Source organism: Bidens hawaiensis, unplaced genomic scaffold, assembly GCF_021521415.1.
Source record: "Bidens hawaiensis isolate Kalapana, Puna unplaced genomic scaffold, B.hawaiensis_p1.1 tig00039463_1, whole genome shotgun sequence".
In the NCBI taxonomy this organism is placed as follows: Eukaryota; Viridiplantae; Streptophyta; class Magnoliopsida; order Asterales; family Asteraceae; genus Bidens; species Bidens hawaiensis.
Window position 1 is genome coordinate 83631 of NW_027496932.1, and position 22450 is coordinate 106080.

The 22450-nt window shown below is 31.9% G+C and overlaps 1 protein-coding gene across 1 annotated transcript; it reads left to right on the forward strand.

Moving 5' to 3' along the window:
• Positions 1-2838: 2838 nt before the first annotated feature.
• On the forward strand, positions 2839-11202 carry LOC143591217 (receptor-like protein kinase FERONIA). Its single transcript, XM_077071489.1, has 3 exons — positions 2839-3684; positions 3778-3828; positions 10510-11202. The coding sequence occupies exons 1-3, from the start codon at positions 2839-2841 to the stop codon at positions 11200-11202; spliced, it is 1590 nt and encodes a 529-aa protein (XP_076927604.1).
• The last annotated feature ends 11248 nt before the right edge of the window (positions 11203-22450 follow it).

The window sequence follows — 22450 nt, forward strand, 5'->3', positions numbered from 1 at the left end:
AGTCTTACACATCTAAGCTGTTTTACTTCATTAAATCATTACCTGGTTAGTTAATCGTTACTCATTAACCTTTAAAGGTATCTTTCATAAATTGCCAAACTCCAAGGGCTGTTATGTAATTATATAATTCTTTTCTAAGTCCAGGGACCATTCTGTCTTTATATTAAACTCCTAGTTCGTTACTTTGCCCTTAACGAATTGGGTAAAGAATCTTCCTCTGATTCGCTAAGCTCCCATAACGAACTAGCTAACGAATCACCCTCTAATTCGCTAAGCTCCCATAACGAACTAGCTAACGAATCACCCTCTGATTCGCTAAGCTCCTATAACGAACTAGCTAAAGAATCACCCATAACGAATCACCCATAGTTCTTATCTAGACTTTGACTCAAGGGTCAAAGTCAAAATCGTCAAGAACAGCAAATAGTCAACAGATCTTAGATCTGCAATTAAACCTTCGTTTCTTAACCAAATATCACGATTTTGGTATCAACGGAATCGTCTGACCAGCGCCTACAAACCCCAACCATCAAATCGGCCTAACATCGATGTTTAAGGGGTGCGATTTAGGCATATAGGTTACGGGTTATTTTAGGTTAACAATTAACCTATCAAATGCTAATCAATTCCAGTAATATTTGTTGTTTTGGGTTCGTTTATAACAAACTAACACAGATCTATGATTTCCCAAATCAAACCGAACCTATACGAACGATTTCTAACTATAAACGTACCTTGAACGAGTCGAACTACGAACACGGTTAAGCCTTTGGTCCGTCACGACGTTCCAGCACCAACAAGCTCGTGTTTTCGCCTTCGGATCTTGGTTCGGGTTATAAGATGGTGTTTTGTGTGTTTTCTAAGATATAGGCTAGTGTGTAGATTAGGATAAAAATGGAAAGGATTAGGGTTTAAGGGGTATTTATACTCCCTTAAGACCATGGACCTAAGACCCATCTTTCCCTTTTGGTCCATAATTAAGTCCATCTAAAACCCTACTTATCATATTATTATTATTATTATTATTATTATTATTATTATTATTATTATTACGAAAAATTGGGATGTTACAATAGAGCACCAAAAAATGATCAGATTAGGTTTCCAAACAGATCCAGTTTGTGCCAAAAAAATGGTTATGTGCACCTCTTTCTAGGGATGAGATTTTTTTTTCTTGAATACCCGTAGCGATTTAGCCTATTCGGTACGGGTATCAGTAACAAAATTTTAAAATTTCTATATTCGGAAGTTAGGGGTACGGGTACGCATATGGATACACAGGTGGGTATTTCGTGCCCGTTTGGAATGTATAGGTTTGTGGAGAACTTCCATATTTATGTCGAAAAAATAGGTTCAACTTATTATTAATCATATAGTCCAATCGGTAGCCGTACCAATTTAGCCAATTTTCTATCCGTTTCGTACCGGTTCAGTTCATTTGATACTCGTACCCGAACCATACCAAAATCATTCAAGATTTGAAAAAAAATAATGCAAACTATTATCAAAGCGTGTATCGTACCGATCGATTTATGGTTTTTAAAAAGATCTTCATGAAATTAGTTTTTGCAATTATAAGTATTTAAAATCTAGAAGAAACAGTAGAAAACGATGTATAAACTAACTAGCTTGGTGCCCGCGCGATGCGGCGAGGTACACGCTCAAACACAACATCGAACGCATAAGCGGTGACCTCACTATAGTACACATGTAGCCTGACTATAGTATGCATGTAATGCGGTGTCGGATGTGTAACCATTCGTCGATGAACGGGTAACTCAGTCTGAAACATGACACAAGCCCACCAGACCCGTTGCGGCCCTAATTGCATTTTTTAAATTTTTAAAAAAGTATAGCAATATCATACTCAAATTAAAGAGAATAAAATGTTCGTTTTTATGGTATAATTATTAAAAAAAAGTATTAGCATGTAAAAGAGTTATGGTCGTTAACACTCCGTGGGGTTGTTGGTTTAAAATAGGGGGAGGGGGGGTTATCATGTAACTATTTAACAAGTTAACAAAACTTACCCTTAAGTTTAAGGACCATAAATGTAAGTATGCTTGAAAGTAAATTGTTAACCGTACATGATCATGGTATGCAAAGACTATACTACCCCTAGATTTTCAAAATTGATTGCAATAGTGATTATACTTTAAGCAATAGTGATTGTACCTCTTAAAATTTAAGAGGTCCTTCACTCATGCATTATATATAGTATAGATTAGAAACTGGTTCGAAATCTAAATCGAAACGGTTTCACATCCGAAACCGGTTCCTAAACCAAAACCGATCCAAATTAGAAACTGGTTCGAAATCTTTGTGTCAACTTGTAATTGGTTTGAGAACTCATCCACTGAAACTGGCTTGACAATTGTAAGAATCGATTTGATCTGTACCGTACCAATAAATTTGGTATGGTACTCAGAATTAATTAGTCTTATTGATTTTCGGTACATGTACTTTTGCTACCGGTAATGGTACGGTGTATCTATCTCATCTTCACCTCTATCCACAAATCTCTAGGGTGAGAAATTTAGTGTATTAAGCCGAGTCAAGATGACTAATAAAAAATTCTGACCAACGCACAAGGCGAGTTGCCGATTTGCCCGTTGGCTCAACCCAGCTATATAAATCATTCAACAAATCTAACTTCAAAAGAAATAGGTCCTTCGTTCAAGCATTATCTGAGCTAAAACTGGCTAAGCTCGGCTAGCTCATTAACATGCCTTAGTTATGTCGGTTTTAAGATCACTTTTCTATGTACAATTGGTTTTCTTAAATATTCTATTGCTTTCTCATGTCCTCACATTAATTCAATTGCAAGACAGATACAGGATGGCTGTTCCCCTTATTATCCCAGTAAAAGAGATAGAAGTGGTCACCGACAACTTTGCTGATGCAAATTTCATTGGAGAAGGCTTTCTCGGAAAGATTTATAAGGCACAGCTCACACTTGAAGGAGAGCCAGTTGATGTTGCTGTACGGAGGTTAGATCATAGTTTTTGGCTGCAAGAGTTGGCGTTTGAAAAGGAGATTTCAGTTCTTTCTCGTCTTAAGCACGAAAACATGGTCTCAATTGTCGGGTATTCTTTTGATAACAACGAAATGCTCATTATAAACGAGCGGGTCACCCGTGGAAGTCTAAGCAGGCGTCTAAGCGATCGCGAACTTACGTGGATGATAAGATTGCAGATAAGTGTTGGGGCTGTGCGTGCATTAAGTTACTTGCATAGTTATGGTATCATACATCATAACATCAACATCAATACAATCTTGTTAGATGAAAACTGGGAAGCCAAAATATCGGGCTTCGAGTATTCAATGACAATACCATCGAGAAATCTAGACTTGGCATATGAGAAGCTTGGAATGGGGACGTATAAGTCAGATGTTATGTCGATTGGCATCGTTTTGTTTGAACTCTTGTGCAGTAGGGAAGCATTCGTTTCAAAAGAAGATAATAGCTTTCAAGCTTCATCAGCCATATTCCAATACGAAAACAGAGACTTGCATAAATTTGTTGATCAGAATCTATTTAACCAGATGGATCCACTATCATTCAACATATTTTCGAAAACAACATATGATTGCCTGATCCAACAGAGAGCACCGCCAACTATGAATGAGATCCTCAATAGACTTGAGAGAGCATTAGCAGTTAAGCAGATGTATGAAAATAATGTAAGGCTTTTATTATCGTATTTTGTTTCATCGTCTGTCATAACAGACTATAAGTTCAATAATTTCTTGTTCATTGTTGCAATGATATTACAGGAACGCTCAAAAATTGCATTACATACAATACCAGACCACTTGAAGTTAAAGGTAATTGTTTATTTGTTTGAGGTGATTGTGGTAAATGTTAAATGTTATCTTCTACTAGCACATACTAAAAGTAGGACCTTTCACTCATAAAATTGAGCGGAAAGTTGGATTTTAATGATCCTAATTACCTAATAATAGTTCATACATACATTTTTAACAAATGATAATTCTAGCTAACTTTTATATTTGTTGCAAAGAGCAATCATCACATAATTTATTGTGGTATGGAGTTCTTTAGTGTGTGTATATATATGTAGGGGAGTGTTATTTTGAGAACCATGGTAAGTTTTAAAAACTTTAAGAACTCAATTTTGAACCACACATTTAATTAAATGATACTCCCTCCGTCCCATTATAAGTGTCATATTTTAACTTTTCAACTCTTTCTCTTGCAACTTTGACCGTAAATTTTTTTGTTTGTGTCATATAATACTTGATGAAAATTATATCAATATAAAATACATTTAAAACTCATTCCATTCATATATTTTACATCAAGTATTATATAACATAAAAAAAAATATTGCCGGTCAAAGTTAAACAAGAAAGACTTGAAAAATCAAACTATGACACTTATAATGGGACGGAGGGAGTACGAAATATGTGGCTGAGATTAAATTTAATTAAAAAATGAAGCAGGAGAGAGAATAAGTATTTTTGATAATTACACAAGTTTAAACGTTAGTTACACATGTGTAAAAAGTCGTTTCGGTGTGTAAAAAAATTCGGAAAAAAAAATTTGTTACGTTGAGTTCTTTCGAGTTCTTAAAACTCAAAGTGGTTCTTAAAAGAAATCAATCATATATATATATATATATATATATATATATATATATATATATATATATATATATATATATATATAAAGGGACAGGTTTAGGAGGAAACTCAAAAAAAGTGAGGACCTAAAAACTCTTCATTTTAAACGTAAAAAATACTTAAAAAAAATCTTTTTTCATGTAAAAAACACATTTTTACATAATCTTTTTAGAGCTTTTTGTTACATATAAACACATGTAGAAGTCGTTTTTAATTTTTTATTATTATTTTTAGATAAAAAAACGTAAAAGAATAACAAAATTAATTTTTTTTATTAGAATGTCTTCTATATGTATTTATAAACAAAAAGTCCAAATAAGTTTATGTTAAAACTAATTTTTTACATGCGAGATCAAGCTTTATATTATTTTTTACATGTAAAATGAAGAGTTTCCCAGTTACTCACTTTCTTTGATATCCCTCTTGAACCTGTCCATATATATATATACACACACACACACATATATATACAAACACTCAAGCAATCTTAGTCCGGTGTCGGGACCTACATATATATATAGGGAAAAGTTAACGTACAAATTAAATTAACATATGACTTGTGAGAATAAAGTAGAATATTATACGTAGAAGTAGAGTAATTATGTAATTACAGTATGATATAATCACATAATTCATAATTACTCTACTTAATTCTCACAATTAGCACGTTAATTTAATTTGTATTTGATCTAAAAAAACCTTTTGAAATTGAAAACTTTGATAACCATTTTTTATCACAAAAAAAGTTCTTTAAAAAAGTATTATGAAACAAAATAAAGAAAAACTTTTTAAAAAGTAAAAAGAAACATAAACAAAAATTCATCCTGATTTCATTAAAAAAAACTAACTACACACACACACACACACATATATATATATATATATATATAATCTTCATTTACATAATGTACACATATGTACAATGTTATCATTTATCTTAATTGTACATATGCGTATAAAGAATAACATGTATAAAATTAAAAAATAAGTATTGTACATATATGTATAATTTTGCTAAACAAATATTTTTTTATGAATTCGGGATGAAAGATAAAAAATTTTGATTTTTTTACTATTTTTTTATTTTCGTGTTTTTTTGTGTTCCAAAATGGTTCTCAATTTTAATTTGGTTCTCACTCGATCTCAATCATATATAAATGTATGTATGTATGTATGTGTATGTGTGTGTGTTTGTGTGGGTGTGGGTGTGGGTGTGGGTGTGTTAACGTACAATAACTGCTTACATGCATTGGTTACGGGAAATACGTTCAGTGTTAAAAAACCAAAAGCGTTCAAGCCAAATTCTCAAACATAAAACGTTCATGGTAAAACTTAAAACGTTCAGGCTTAAATCCTAAAACGTTCAGGCAAAAAACCTAAAACATTCAGGCTTAAATCCTTATGCATTCAAGGTTAAAACCCATCACTCAAACTCAAAAATTGATCGACTGAGGCTTCAAATTGATGATTAAATGATCAATTTCAAAGGTAATTGATCATTAATTCCAACAATTTCAATTTCAATTTCAATTCTTATCAAAAAGCTAAACAAACCTGTGAACAAAAGGGAGCAACGTTCTACGTTTTTCCGACGAGTTCGTTGTCGACACCGATGATGATGATGGAAAGTGTTGATGGTGCCGATGAGTGGTGGAGGTGGAGATGGATTGAGCAGAAATTGTTTTTCGGGTGAAGGTTCACACAGAGGAGATCGTTGGGCAGGGGATGTGATTTAGGGTTTCTTAAAATCTAGGGTGAAGGAAGTCGCGTGCCTATTGTACGATAAGGGATTAGTGTATCGGATCATTTATCTATATATATTTTATAAATACTTTGATAACTCCTCGAGTTGTGAGCAAGGCCGGTCGTAGGGTAGAGAGAACCGAGCGGTCAGCCGAGGCATGTAACTTTTGGGGCGAATATTTTTATATATATTTTATTATTATTATTATTATATTGTTACAAAATATTTATAGATCTTAGTTATATTAAATATATTGGGCTCAAAACTTTTTAAATCCATAATCCATTTAAGCTCTGTTGGGCATACACTAAATTTAATATCTAAAAAAATAACATTAATCGTCATTTAAAAAATTAGCTTATATATCGTTGCTCGTTAGGGTCTGCGGCCTTTTAATTTATGCTTGATTGAGGTACTTAATTTTAAAAGGTGACCCTGGCTGTGATACCTTGAAATACTACCTAAGAATTTTTTTTTTACTTATAGAACCTTTATACGTAAAATAAGTACATTAAATCTAAAAAAATATGTGTGTATCAGCTTTAGAATTAAATTTAAACGAATATGCTAATTTTCGTTACACTCACAAATTACAATATTCACAAAGATATGTAGATGTTTCTTACACATACTTTTATAGTCTATCCAAGTAATAGAAAAAATACTAATGAATTCTCGAATAATCCCCCATATATATATATATATATATAGTTGGTATCATTTAAGAACTCTTAGGAACCCTTAACCAAACAAATTTTTAAAATTTTTTATATATTAACATTATTTAAGAGTAGTTTTATCATATTTTATATAAAAAAATTTATTACATATATTAATCACAAGTTTACACATGTGTAAAATTTATGTTCTTACAAATTTACATAGGTGTGCAAAAAAACATAGATATGTAAAAAAACTAATTTTTAAAATCGTAATCGTAAATACATATATAAAAAATGATAAAACTACACTCAAATAACATTAACATATAAAAAATTTTATGAAAAATTTTAGTTTTCAAGAGTTCCTTTAAGTTCTTAAATAATTTAATAGTTCTGTAATGATACTAATCCTATATATATATATGTGTGTGTGTGTGTGTGTGTGTAAGTTTAAGAAAAAAATCAAATTATTGCAAGAAATGAGATAAATGAATATGAGCCACTAGTTTTATTTTAAGTTTAAATATTTAAAAATAAATAAAAAAAGATGTAAATGCAACAATAAATGCACATTCTCTTTCCAATTAATACAACTAATATAACCATAATAAATCTCTCTTTAATTAATATATTTAACTAATTTAATTATAATAATTAAAAAGATAAAAACACTACTTTAGTTTTATTTTTTATTTACACATTCATCATTTTATTCAACATAAATACAATTTATTCATATAATACTATTCTTTATATTAAAAAAATAATTTCCACTCAATTTATTAGCATGTTTTTTAACACAAAATATCAAAACATAATATATATTTTTTTCAATTGGTATGCCTATAAAAATTATTGTCATAAATAATAATAAAAAAATATCATACAAATGTGTCAATTAAATGTAAACAATAAATATATAACCTACACAAAGTTATATAACCTACACTTGTTTTGAGCGGTAAAAACGTACAACATACAAAAAACATACGACTTACATATGTAATTTGACATCAACAGTTATATAAACTACACAAAGATATACGTATCCTACACATGCGTAGATTATATGTTTTTCGTATGTAGGTTATATGTTTTTTTATTCTTAGAACAAGTGTAAGTTATATGTTTTTGTGTAGGTTGTATATTTTTTTATTAACATTTAATGCAAACATGTGTAAGATAGTTTTTTATATTATTCATCACAATGTAACTACGCGTTGATGGATATTGATATGTTGAGTTTGAAGAAATTGGTTTTGAATAAAAAGAATTTAATGTATGAATAAATTGTATATGTGTAAGATAAAATTTTCGTGTGTAGGTTATATGTTTTTCGTGTGTAGGTTATATATTTTCGTGTGCGTGTGTATTTCATTGATAATAAATTTTGTGTGTAGGTTATATGTTTTTCGTGTGTAGTTTATATGCTGTCTTATTCTTAAAATAAGTGTAGATTATACGTTTTTGTGTATGTTGTATGTTTTTTGTTGATTTTTAATGCAAACACATGTAAAATAGTTTTTTGGTATTATTCATAATAATGTAAGTATGTTTTGATGGATATTAATATATTGAATTGGAAGAAATTAGATTTGGATAGAAAGAAATTTTAGTGTATGAATAAATTATACTTGTGTATGATAAAAATTGAAGACACAAAAAATAAGTTATAAAAATAAATGAATTCTTAGTATTTTCCAATTATAATAATTTAATTAGTTATATTAATTAAATAGATAAGTATTATGGTTTATTAGTTATATTAATTGAAAAAAGAGAATAATTAATACTTTCTTTATTTAGCTTTAAGCATTTAAAACTTAAAACAAAACTAGTGGTTCATATTCATTTCTTGCATTTCTTGCAATAATATCATTTCTTTCTTGAACCATCCCCTATATATATATGTGTGTGTGTGTGTGTGTTTAAGTTCAAGAGAAAAATGATATCAGTGCGAGAAATGCGAGAAACTAGTGGCTCATATTCATTTCTCGCACTAATATCATTTCTCTCTTGAACTTAAACACACACACACACACACACATATATATATGTAATTATACAAATTTAATATTTTTGAGGTGTTACATTTATTCGGGTGTTTTACAATTATGATTATGGTTTTTGAAGTTTTTCACATAGGTGAACTTCACTCAAATCTAATTCGATTTGAATTCAAGTTTCAAATACGAACTGAATGGAATTTTGAATATGGGATATAATACGAATACGAATCGAATAATTCAACTTTTAATATGATATGAAGAGAATATGAATACCAACAATAAAATAAATTATTCGATTCGATTAACTTGAAAATTCGTTTTTCGATTCAATGAACACCCCTAGAAACTAGGGAACCATGTCTTTTACATGTAAAAAAGTAATGTAAAATTTGATTTCACATGTAAAAAAATAGTATTAGCATAAACTTTGTTGGAGTTTTGGTTATAAATATATGTATAAGATATTCTAATTAAAAAAATTTATTTTGTAAACATATTATTTTTTTACCTTTTTTTAAATGAATTTTATTTAAAAAAAAACTTTTTTTAATGAAAACTGCTTTACATGCGTTTATATGTAAAAGCTGAAAAAAAGATCATGTAAAAAAATGTGTCTTTTACATGTAAAATGAATTTATTATTATTATTATCATGTAAAACTTTTTTTAATGAAAACTGCTTTACATGCGTTTATGCAATTCCTACTTTTTTGCGGTTCCCTTTTGAACCGGTACATATGTGTGCATGTGTGTGTAGATAAAAGATCCAATATAATAATCCGTTATCGTACATGACACCCTTCACCCTTGATTTCAAAAACACACTAACCCTAAAATCACTACTACGTGATCTGTTCGTTGTCCATCGCCTCTGTAGTCCCGTCAAAGCCCTCTGTCCACCGTCGCGACCATCGTCTACTGTCGTGAGCACATTCCTCTTATTTGGCGACCATCGATGACTCTCTAATCGTTGTTCACAGATTTGTATATTTTAGCAATTGATTAATTAACTAATTGAAGTTGAAATTGCTAAAGGCAATTGATCAGTTTACCTTAAAGTTGATCCAATTAATCATTAATTCATCCAAACAAACACATCTGGATCTTTAATCGAATCAATTTTTGACTTGAGTATAATAGGGTTTTAACTTTGAAAGTATTAGGCTTTAAGCTTGAACATTTTAGGTTTTAAGCTTGAACGTTTTAAATGTTAACCTTGAATGTTTTAGGTTTTGGAAATTGACATGAACGTTTTTGTTTTTTAAACCCCGTACGTTTTCGCTATGTAATGTGCGTTAAGCAATTATTGTACGCTAACTCACCCCTATATATGTATGTATGTATGTATGTATGTATGTATGTATGTATGTATGTATGTGTGCGCGTGTGTGTGTATTAAATCACATTTTAACAACACTCTCACATTTTGTAAATTCATATTGTGGTAGCTAGAGAGCCTAAAACATATGAGGATTCCACTTGATGATATATTGGCCGCCACCGATAAGTTTTCAAAAGGTTGCATTGTGTCGTCTGGTGGATTTGGTTCTGTGTACGTCGTAGAACTTGAACATGTAGAAAGAGAATATTGTTTGGCAATTAAAAGGGAGAATAAAAGTCAAGTACCAAAAAAACGTAGCATGGTCTCAATAAAAAACATTGAGGATACAGAAGATGAGATAGCTATACAAGGATTTTATGCAGAAATTGAAACGCTTACGAGCTGTAAGCTTTCCAACATTATCACTCTAGTTGGCTTTTGTGACCAATGTGGTACAATGATCCTTATTTATGAGTTTGCTTCCAATGGGAATCTAAGCTACTATTTACAAAACATGAAAAATAATCTTAATGATGGATGGGCACAACGCTTAAAAATATGCCTAGATGCTGCAAAAGGATTAAGTTTCCTTCACACTACTGACGGGGACCTACGGGAGGTAGTCCACCGTGACATCAAGAGCGCCAACATTCTGTTGGACGAGAATTTGACAGCAAAGATTGGCGACTTTGGGCTATCTATATTCCCCTCAGTCGGTGAAGAGCATTACAACACTAAGTATGCTAGAAATGTTGTAGGCACACTTATGTACATGGATCCACAATATATAAAGGATGCAAAGTTAAAAAAACAAATCTGATGTTTACAGTTTTGGAATAGTTTTATTTGAGGTTCTATGTGGGATGTTAGCCTATGATAAAAAATACAATAAAAGGGGGCTTGCGCTCGTAGGAAGAGAACACTTCGTTAATGAAACGATAATGGAAATGGTAGATCGTAAAATAAAAGAAGAGATTACTAAAACGCTCTTTACTTCAGTTGAAGGACCCAGTCAAGAGTCTTTGGATACATTTACCAAAATTGCCTGTGAATGTTTGACAAAATCACAAGACGATCGTCCAACAATGGAACTTGTAGTCAAGGAACTTCAGAAAGTCCTATTTTTTCAAGTAAGTTTTTGCTGAAAATATAGAACTTTCTTTTGTACGTTTTCAAGTAAGTTTGATTTATGGATGCCTTAAACATTATCCAAATCAACTCATTCTTGACGAGCGAGTCATAATTGTGAGGTGTGTCTATGTGTGTATTGAGAATTGCATTTGTACAAACCATATTAATGATTTAATGAGATGGTGGATAGGAGTTATGTAACTGACTTATATATCAAATTTAAAGCAAAATATACAACTCTACTATACGAATCTGTACTTCTAAACAATTTTTTTGGTTCTGACATGGGCGTCTCCCTATATTATGTATATCTCTGCAGTTCTCTACACACAGCTTTTTCTAATGATTTTTAACTTAATGAAGAGTTTACCCTTGATAAATATATATCTCCTTTATTGTTTCTTTATACATAAGCAGACCATAAGTTGATTGAAGAACAATTTTATTGGCTTAAAAACCAATTCACCTGTCATTTTAGCTTAAGAACAATTATTTTAGCTTAAGAGTTAAGACCAATTATTTTAGCTATACTTCCAATTTCCAACCAATCCCTTTCTTCATTATCCCTTACCTAAACAACAGTTTCTTTTTTTATCCAAAACCATCATCAGTAGCAACAGACTTGAGATTCTATTAGATGAAGAGCAAAAATTGTAAAATTCAAGTGAATAAAAGCTTATAAATATCATGATTATATATCCAATTGTAAAGTTAAAGCCCATTATTTAATTTTTCATAAGAAAACAACATTTTTTTCATTGTTGTTTGTGGATAATCAGCTAACACAATGCCTTAAAGACAACCTTCTTCCACCCATTACCATCAGTGGGTATATATACCATTTGATTATATATCTCCTATTTGTTAACGTTTTCCTTGTTCAGTTAATTTTTGGAATTAAACCATGGAGTAATTTATTATCATGAATAAGAGAGAATTATACTTTATAAACTCATCATTTATTTTTCTCGTACATTATAATTTCTTAATGGTTCACTATTTTTGTGTTGTAGAATCTTTAGTTATATACGTTCAATCCAACAATATTTTGCAATTTAGCTAGGAATTTCAATTAATTTTTGGAATTAATTTATCCTGATTCATAGGAAAGCCGGAAAGAGATATTACAATTTTCACCAAAAGATATAACGTTAGCCCTAGATGACAGCAAATATCAAAAGCACTGGAAGGAATATATAGGAGAAGTCTCGTGCAAATGGAAGTACCACCACCGTTACAGTGAGGTATTAGTTTATGATGAGAGGTAAATGTATATCGGAGCCTGATGTTGGAAGGAAGTACAGACATGAAAATCATCCGTCTCTTAGGCTATCATGATAATGGCTTCGGGGTTGAATCCTTTGTATACGAGCAAGCGTTGAATGGAACTCTTGACAGGCATTTGGATAACCCTCATCTTACATGGGCTAAACGCCTTAAGATATGTATTGGCATTGCAAATGGTCTGGATTTCCTACATGAAGGTTCCTTAATAGGAGAGGTGGTGGTTCACACGGACGTCAAAAGCAGCAACATTATACTTGATGCTGATATGAATGCCAAAATCGATGGTTTGTGGCGTTCTCAAATAATTTCTGTAGATGACAAAGAAGATGCTCACTCCGGCAATAGACCAACCTCCCCGTACAGTGAATACACGGGCCCAGAAGAGAAGTTTTACATGGTGCTAAACAAAGAAATGGATATATACTCATTTGGTATTGTTTTGTTTGAGGTCATGTTACAGAGATTGGCGTACTCATTTGTATCAGAGAACCAATGTTACTATTTCGGCTCTATGATTAAAGACCTGTATAAGAAAGGAAATCTCGAAGAGCTGATGTTTGAGAGTCAAAATGAATATATTGCGCCACAATCTCTAGCGATATATCGAAGGATTGCCATTCAATGCTTACATGATAAGACAGAAGAAAGGCCAACGGCACGTGACGCGCTAATCCAACTTAAGCAGGCACTACAAATCCAAGTAAAGCCATGTTTGTGATTTCTTATATTCACCTTCTTTTGATTTATATAAGTTGTTTTTGATAAGTTACTTTCTCCTAACTTATGAAAAACACTTTTTCCTTCTTTAAAAACTTAAAAAAGTCACGTTACCCAAACATATTTTTAACTTATAAAAATTAATAAGTTATAAATAAATAAAAATAAGGAATCTCACACACACCTAAGTTTTCTTTAATTATTTCACAACTTAATAATTTACCTAGAAATAATATATTATAACTAGACGGGTGCCCGCGCGATGCAGCGGGTGTTTGAACCTGCTAATCACGTACAAATATAAGTGTTTATGGTTCGGTTAAAACCTTGAAATCGTTTAAATCGGTCATTGGTTTGACTTCTTTTTTATTTTTCTTTTTTACTTTCGGTTTGTTGGTTGGCTTCAAAATTTTCAAAACGTAGTGAACGGTTGGTTCGCGGTTTATATCGGCAACCGGTCATATAAAACCAGAAAAGACTGTAAATTAACCTAATTGCAATATGATTCCTTTTGTAGTCTTTGTTGTTATTATTTCACGTCCTAGATCTTCCATTAATATTTACCATTTATGTGGCTAAAATTATCATTTTTTATTTATGATCATCTCAAGTATCATATTATGTTGGTTTTTAGTTAAAATTGATGGTACATTTAAATTATTAATAATTTTAAACTATATTTATTATTAAAGTTTAAACTGTGAAACCAAACTGGAACCAGGCCGTTAGTAACGATTCTGTTTCAACTTTCAATGGTTGAGTTTGGTTTTGGACGACAAAAAATCAGTATTAACGGTAGGACTCACAAGTTTAACTTAAAAACCATCAAAACCGACATTGAACACCCCTACGTAACATATTAATTTATTTGAAATGAAAAAGAATTACAACAGTATCATATCCAAATTAAAGAGAATAAAATGCTCGTTTTTATGGTGCAATTTGTTTATAAAAATATTAACGTATGAAAAGACTATAATCGTTTAAAAATCATGGGTGTGAAGTTAGTTTACAAGTTAAATTAAAAACATAATATGGTTAAAGATGAGGGACCAAACTTGTAAGTTGAATGGATTGTGTTTAAAATACAAGTTTACCCTTACTAACACATGTAACTCATGCTTTAAGTGTTGTAAATTACTTAAAAATGAGTGTCTTAATTTACCCTTGTTTAGTATATTATATATAGTATAGATATTAAAAACAGATACCAAATGGTTTCATGGAAAATAAATTTATACTCAACGTCAAACAATTTTAAGATTATTCGGACTCATCCTTTAAGTTTCAACGATTTATATGTGTAACGAAATAATGCATCATGAAATAACACAACTATTCACATTTTCTCAAAGAAATTATTGTTTACACCTTTACTATTAATAACCACGAGACTTGAACTAGCAACTTCCAATAGAAAAAAGGTTTGTCTAACACCTCATAACGCTAGGTAAAAGACCATTTGGTTAATATTCTAGTAGAAGAAACATACCTTAATTATGCTATTAACAGTTTCTTTTTCTTAATTTCTTTCATTCATTTTTTAGCAACATACCGCTAAGACCATTTGATTAATATCCTAGCCATTTAAAGAAGAAACATACCTTAATTATGCTACTTCGTTCATTCATTTTTTTAGCAGCGTACTGGGTACTAAGACCATTTGGTTAATATCCTAGCCATTTAAAGAAGAAACGTATCTTAATTATGCTATAAACAGTTTCTTTTTTCTTAATTTCTTTCATTCATTTTTTTTGCTGCGTACCGCTAAGACCATTTGGTTAATAACTTAATATCATAGCCATTCAAAGAAGAAACATACCTTAATTATGTTATTAACGGTCTCTTTTTTTTTAATTTCTTTCATGCATTATTTAACGACGTTTTGACTATGCGGTAAGCTATTAATTATGCTCAACAATTGCCAACACCCGAGTTCGATTCTTCCTTTCGATTCCAATAAATTTGTACTTGGCATAGATTGGAAATAGCTTTCTATCTAACTTTAGCTTAAGCTAAGTTAGCAATTCAGACATATGGTTAATCTGGCATCCATATTGGTAATATTATCAAACTAAATTTCGAAAGCAGATAGCATGACTTAATTTGTTTACTTACCACAAACAAAACTAAATTATTTTTAAAAATTTTGTCCTTAATGCATTAGATTACAATAACGGATGCATACAATTAATATTCGTAGAGTCCCACAATTGGGCCGGTAGAAATTGAGAATGTAAACCAAAATATACTAGCTAGATAAATCATAACGTGAAAAACTAACATATTTTTTGTTTTTTATATTAAAGTCCCTCATCAATATTTTACACGTTAAAATCCTTTCACATATTAAATTTAAATTTGAATGTTAATGTAACATAACTTATAAAAATATCCAAACATCGATTTTCCTTTTCCATAAGTTTTCCAATAATTCCTCCTCCTACTTTTCCAATTATTTAGTACTTGAATATACAATTTTAGTTTTATTGTATGCCCAGCGACTGTACATCAACAAAATGTGTCATAACAAAGTTTGAACCTTCTCATCAAAACCATTTTTTTTTCACAAAATAAATCTATAAATTTCACTATTTAGCAACAAACTTTTTTTTTTTCATTTCTAACCTTTTCTTTAGAACTGTATATCCGTAAGAATAATCACAAAAATATGAGCAAGACTTTCTTCCACTTTTTGGTCATTTACCGTAAAATTGAAAAACTTTCATGATATATTGTGTGGACTGCGGATCTTTAAAAGTAGTTAATGAAATCTACATGTCACACAAAAAAACACATTAGCAAAAAATTGTTAGTTTCATATTGTTTTTACAAGTTATATCACATTATTGTTCAAAATTAACATGTAAAAAATATTAAAGGACTTTAACGAGAAAAAACAGAAAATATGTTAGTTTTTTTATAATATTTGCCGTATTATAAACAAGAATTTAAATTATTAGAATTAGTCGTCAATTACTTGATTAAATCTCCAATGACTAACAGGAAAAGGGCATGGATATTGTTAGAATTTCATTTGAAGACATAAAATGTGCCACATATAATTTCAGTGATGAGATGCTCCTTGGAAGAAGGGCACGTGGAAAGGTATACAAAGGACAGCTTCCACGTGCTAACGTATTGAAAAATATTGCTGCAAAACGTTGGGATGCGGAGTATAGTCAAGGAGATCATAAATTTCATCAAGAGCTGGATATTCTTTTCAAGTTTACACACAGGAATGTTATCGGTTTAGAAGGGTATTGTGATGAAATGGGTGAAAAAATCATTGTGTATGAGTACGCACCTAATGGAAGTCTAGATAGATGGTTGAACAACACTAGTCTTACATGGAAGGCACGACTTGAGATAAGCATTGATGTTGCAACTGGGTTGGTATTTCTGCATGAAGATGTTTTAAGATGAGTTGGGGTGTTACATAGGAATATCAAAAGTTATTACTAAGTGAAGACCGGAAAGCAAAAATTAGTTGGTGTTTGAAGGTATAAGAGCATTCTCATCCAGATCTCTATCCCCATTTTTATAATTACATTACATTTTTCTTTCTTGTTCAATTAAATAATATAACTTTATACCTTTATTATTACAGTTTTCCCTCTCCTCTACTCACAACCAATTCAACAAATATTAAAAAATAAATAGGGACAAATAAAGTTTCCCCAAATTTACAAAAAATCACTAAATTTTCTCTCTCCACCCTATAATTTACACTCACAACCACTCAAACCTCACCTTATAATTTATAAACTCTCCTCACAATAAATTAAGGAATGGGTTGGGAATGCTCTAAAGGAACATATAATACCTGAATCATTGTCTACATTTGCAAATGCTGCCTATAAATGCTTACATGACGATCAAAATATGCGGCCTACAGCAAGTGACGTGTAAGAGCAGCTTCAACAAGCGTTGGAACTCCAAGTAAGTTGTGTCATTTTATAAAAATGGCTTTCTTTGTGAGCATGTGCATCATGTAAATGGATTATTTAAATATGGTTTGACTTGTTTAATAATGCAAAGATGGATTGGGAAAACTGGGAGTCCAAACTGCCTGGTGACTACAAAGAGATATTCCAACAATCGAAAACCCCTGAGATGTGCAATACAGAAAAGAAAGAGATTATTTACAACATGTTATCTAAAGGAATCTTCATTCAAAAAGACAAAGTGGTAAATAACTAGCTCGTACTTTTCACATTTATTTTGTTTATATACTAGGAATTTTGAAATTATATTTTAACTAGTATATCAAATTTAATGTCACTTACCTTTTTTAACATTTGCATTTAGTAAACTGAAAAAAAATATATATATACCATTTAATGCATGGTAACCAACATCCATATATCTTTCATTTGACTCATTTAATTTTTTAAAAAACTTGACTCGTTTATTTTTAAAAGATTTAATATTTGTAATAAAGTTCCATAGGATTCAAATTGAATGTTGAGTGACTTTAAATTTAGTAACTTAAATAGAACATTTAGGAAACTTGAACTTGGCCGCTGTTGTGCGTGATCCTCTAATAATATGTTTGCCAAGGCATCTATATTTGTACACATGATTTTAATCGTAAGGAGTGCAAGGCCGAGGCTATTTTGAAAAACAAAAATGAAACTGAAGGCATACAAATAAAGAGAATTTGGCGACATGATCCAATTTTAATTTATGATTTGTAAGGGATGGATGTCAAATTTCGTTGTTGTTTATAATCCACCAATGTTTTCTAGTTGGAAAAAAAAATATATATATATATAATAGATACCAAAATCTGTTTTGGGTTTTTAGGTTCGTATCGTTTTATTCAAATTTTTATGTTAAATTTTCTATATCACTGTAACAGTGGTTTTGGTTGGATAGTAATAACAACAAAAATAAGATGATATCATCAACACTCTTTACATACCAAAATCAGAGTTCACAAAGTGGAGACGTATCCGGAAATCAAGGTTCCTCTCTCTCTTTTTCCTTTGATATACACATATATACATATACATATACATAAGCAGATAGAAAATTTTTATGAGGTTAAAAATTTTTAAAAGTCAATTGTATTCCTAAGAAGCCCAGCTCTTAGACAAGTTGATCTTTAAACCTGACACCAAGTAAAAACATCTCAAAGTACGACATAGGTTCAAAGCATTCTCCTACCTTAGCCTAGGTCTTTAGTCATACAACTAGCTAAGGAAAATCAAACACCAAGTGCTTCACCATCATAGGATTAGAGATCCACTCCCTCTGTGTTTATCTTCTCACGGTCGTAGATTTACCATACCATGACTGTTGTTCTATGTTTTACTAAACACGGGTGTGGTTCATTTGACCTTGGGTGCATGTTTGACATCCCATGGTTATGGGTTCGCCTTCCATGTTTTTAGCTTAAAACTCTAGTCCTCTTACCAAGGATGAGATATCTCATGACTCTCTCTCTCTCTCTCTAGGCCCTATTGACGGATCAAACAACCCAACACTAGTCTACTTGGATCAATCTCAACACTAGTTAGCGGAAATCACTAGTGAGGAACCAAGATCTCGAATCTTGTTTGGTTTCTTATTACCGTGAGGGTGGAAGAGAGAAAGGAGAAGAGAGAGTTTGAAATGTAGATAAGGTTAGACAAATTGGCAAAGGTTGTGTATGTTGGGTTTCTATGGATAATTAATACTTAGTTAACCATTTAACTAGTCACAATTAAGGCGGAAGCGTGATATTTACAAACTAAACATATCTATCCATATATATATATATATGTATATATTACAAGTTAATATAAGATATGTTCATGAACAACCTAGTTCATTCATGTCTTAAGATTACCAATAATCTATTTATTAGAAACCCGAAGCAAGGATCAAATGATACGGGAAAAACTAAACTATCAAAGCTTGTAAAACTTACATTCTTAAACCTTTAAGATATGTAGTTGATGTTGAAGAAGATGATGATGTTGATGCTAGACTTTCAAAGGGAAAATCCTCAAATAGAATATACCCCGAGCCTCCAACACACACCGAGCTATGTTAGGGAGCTTGAACACCAAAAACCCGAAACCCGAGCCTCTTCCTTTCTTTGGCCGATTACAAGAAAAGAAAAAGAAAGAGTGGAAAATGTTTTTGGTTACTTGAAAGTATTATGCCTTATGATCTTGATCTTTCCTTTTATCATTACTCCATCACATCCCACATGATGTTAGGTATTTAGGTCAAGTAAACAATACTCAATCTATACCAAATACATGACAAGATTTGACCAATACATTGGGGTGTGGGGCCCACCCAAAACCGGCCCCAAATATATATATATATATATATATATATTTTTTTTATTATTTATTTTATACTTTGTAAAATATATAAACACCCCATCTTTTATAAACCATTTTATAAAAGAACACATAGTTAAATAATCATTCCAATAATAATTATTTGAATAAATAAATTAACCAATTAATTTATTTAACACTTTCAAGTAATTATTCAGAAACCCGTTTTTCTGAATGTGTCGTGTTCTGTATTTGTCTTATAGATCTTATCTTAACAAATACATAATTGGTGTGTGTCTAACTCGTTATTGGGTATGACCCGACTTGGATCAAACACGGCTAGCCACATTAACCTAATTATGTGTCTCGGGCATACGGTATTCCAACAATCTCCCACTTGCACGAGACTCATAAGAAGTTAATGCTAATGGTGAATACCGCCTAACAACAGGTCACCATCCCTAGTGTGTTTGACTAAGTGCCATTCAATAACATCATCCCCTTCAAGTCCATACTTGATATGATATAGGTAAGTCTTATCATTACATCCCTTTGTTACTAGATGTCCTGTCAAATCGAAGAGACACAGAGTGATCATTCTCTCAACGATTTAACTTAACAGGCCTTAGACATCTAAACTCTCAACACATAAGAGGAACAAATCCCATCTTGACTGCATACATCCTCGTTGACATCTCATATAATATCTGAGCTCTTTCTTACACGTCATCGTGTTACCAAAATAACAAAGAATAGAGTCAAGATATCAGACTTGATGAAAAACCAGATCCGATATGCATCTCAGGTCAAAGGACACAATGATACTCGCCTTTACTCAAGGATTACTTATGATCAATTGCACTAACTCCATGCAGTGATCCTTGAGAGCGGATCATGTCCAATATTTGTATCCCACAAATATCTATGAACCTTGGTGGCAAACCTATGCCCTATATTCATCACATGAATATCAACCAATCCGGGTTCATAATAGTCTTAACTTCATACTTGTTCCCACAAGTATGATCGACTACGGACGTTTAGAACAACATAAGTCATTCATGGATTAAACATGCAAATATAGAACATAACTCATTGAATAATTAAAACATAATTAATTTTCATGAGATACCCAACACATTCGTTCTTATACAAACACTAAATACAGATTAAATCCACTCACTAGAATACCGAAGTCCTAATGCACAAACATGACCCTCATGCTTTGGCCTATCGAGGAGCTTCGTGAGTGGGTCCGCAATATTTTGATCGGTATGAACTTTATGAATACATATCTTTCTCTTTTCAACTTCATCCCTTATGTAGTTGAATCTGCGCTCAATGTGCCTCGTTTTCTGATGAGCACGAGGCTCCTTGATCTGTGCAATAGCACCTTCATTGTCACAGAATATCTCTAGGGGCTCCTGAATGGTAGAGATAATCCCTAGATCCATGATGAACTTTTTCATCCATGCAGCCTCTTGGGCTGCCATTGAAGCGGCGATGTACTCAGATTCTGTAGTGGATAACGCGACAACATCCTGCTTCGAACTCTTCCAAGAGACAGCGCCTCCATTCAAAATGAAGACATATCCCGACTGTGATCGAGAATCATCTCGGTCAGTTTGGAAACTCGCATCCACGTAACCCTTTACGACGAGTTCCTCCTCACCAGACCCATATATTAAAAACATATCCTTAGTCCTTCTAAGGTACTTTAATATATTCTTGATAGCCATCCAATGACTGTCACCTGGGTTGTGCTGGTATCTACTCGTTATGCTTAAAGCATACGAGACGTCCGGTCTAGTGCACATCATTGCATACATAATAGATCCTATTGCCGAAGCATAAGGAACATGCTTCATCCTATCCTGCTCTTCCTTAGAGCTAGGACTTTGGGATGAGCTTAACACGGTTCCTCTAGGAATAGGTACCAAACCTTTCTTAGAGTTTTCCATCCTGAACCTTTTTAGGATTTTATCAATGTATGCACTTTGATTAAGTCCGATCAATTTCCTTTTTCTATTCCTATAGACCTTTATTCCCAAGATATATGTCGCTTCTCCAAGATCCTTAATTGAGAAACGACTACTTAACCACGTTTTAACGCTTTCCATACTTGGTATATCATTTCCAAATAAAAGTATATCATCGACATACAAAATAAGGAACATGATTATACTCCCACTAGCCCATTTATACACACACGCCTCATCACCGTTTTGGACGAAACCAAACGCTTTGATTTCTTCATTAAAACGATGATTCCACATTCGTGATGCTTGTTTCAACCCGTAGATTGATTTCCTTAACTTACATACTTTATCAGGATTAGATGGATCGACAAAACCTTCAGGCTGAACCATATGGACATCTTCCTCAAGATATCCATTTAGAAAAGCGGTCTTGACATCCATTTGCCATATCTCATAATCAAAATGAGCTGCAATGGCAAATAATATCCTGATCGACTTAAGCATCGCAACCGGCGAGAAGGTTTCATCATAATCAATCCCTTGAGTTTGCGTGAAACCTTTTGCGACAAGTCGAGCTTTGTAAGTATCTAAATTTCCATGCATATCGGTCTTCTTCTTGAAGACCCACTTACATCCAACCATTTTGGAGTTAAGTGGACGATCAACCAATTCC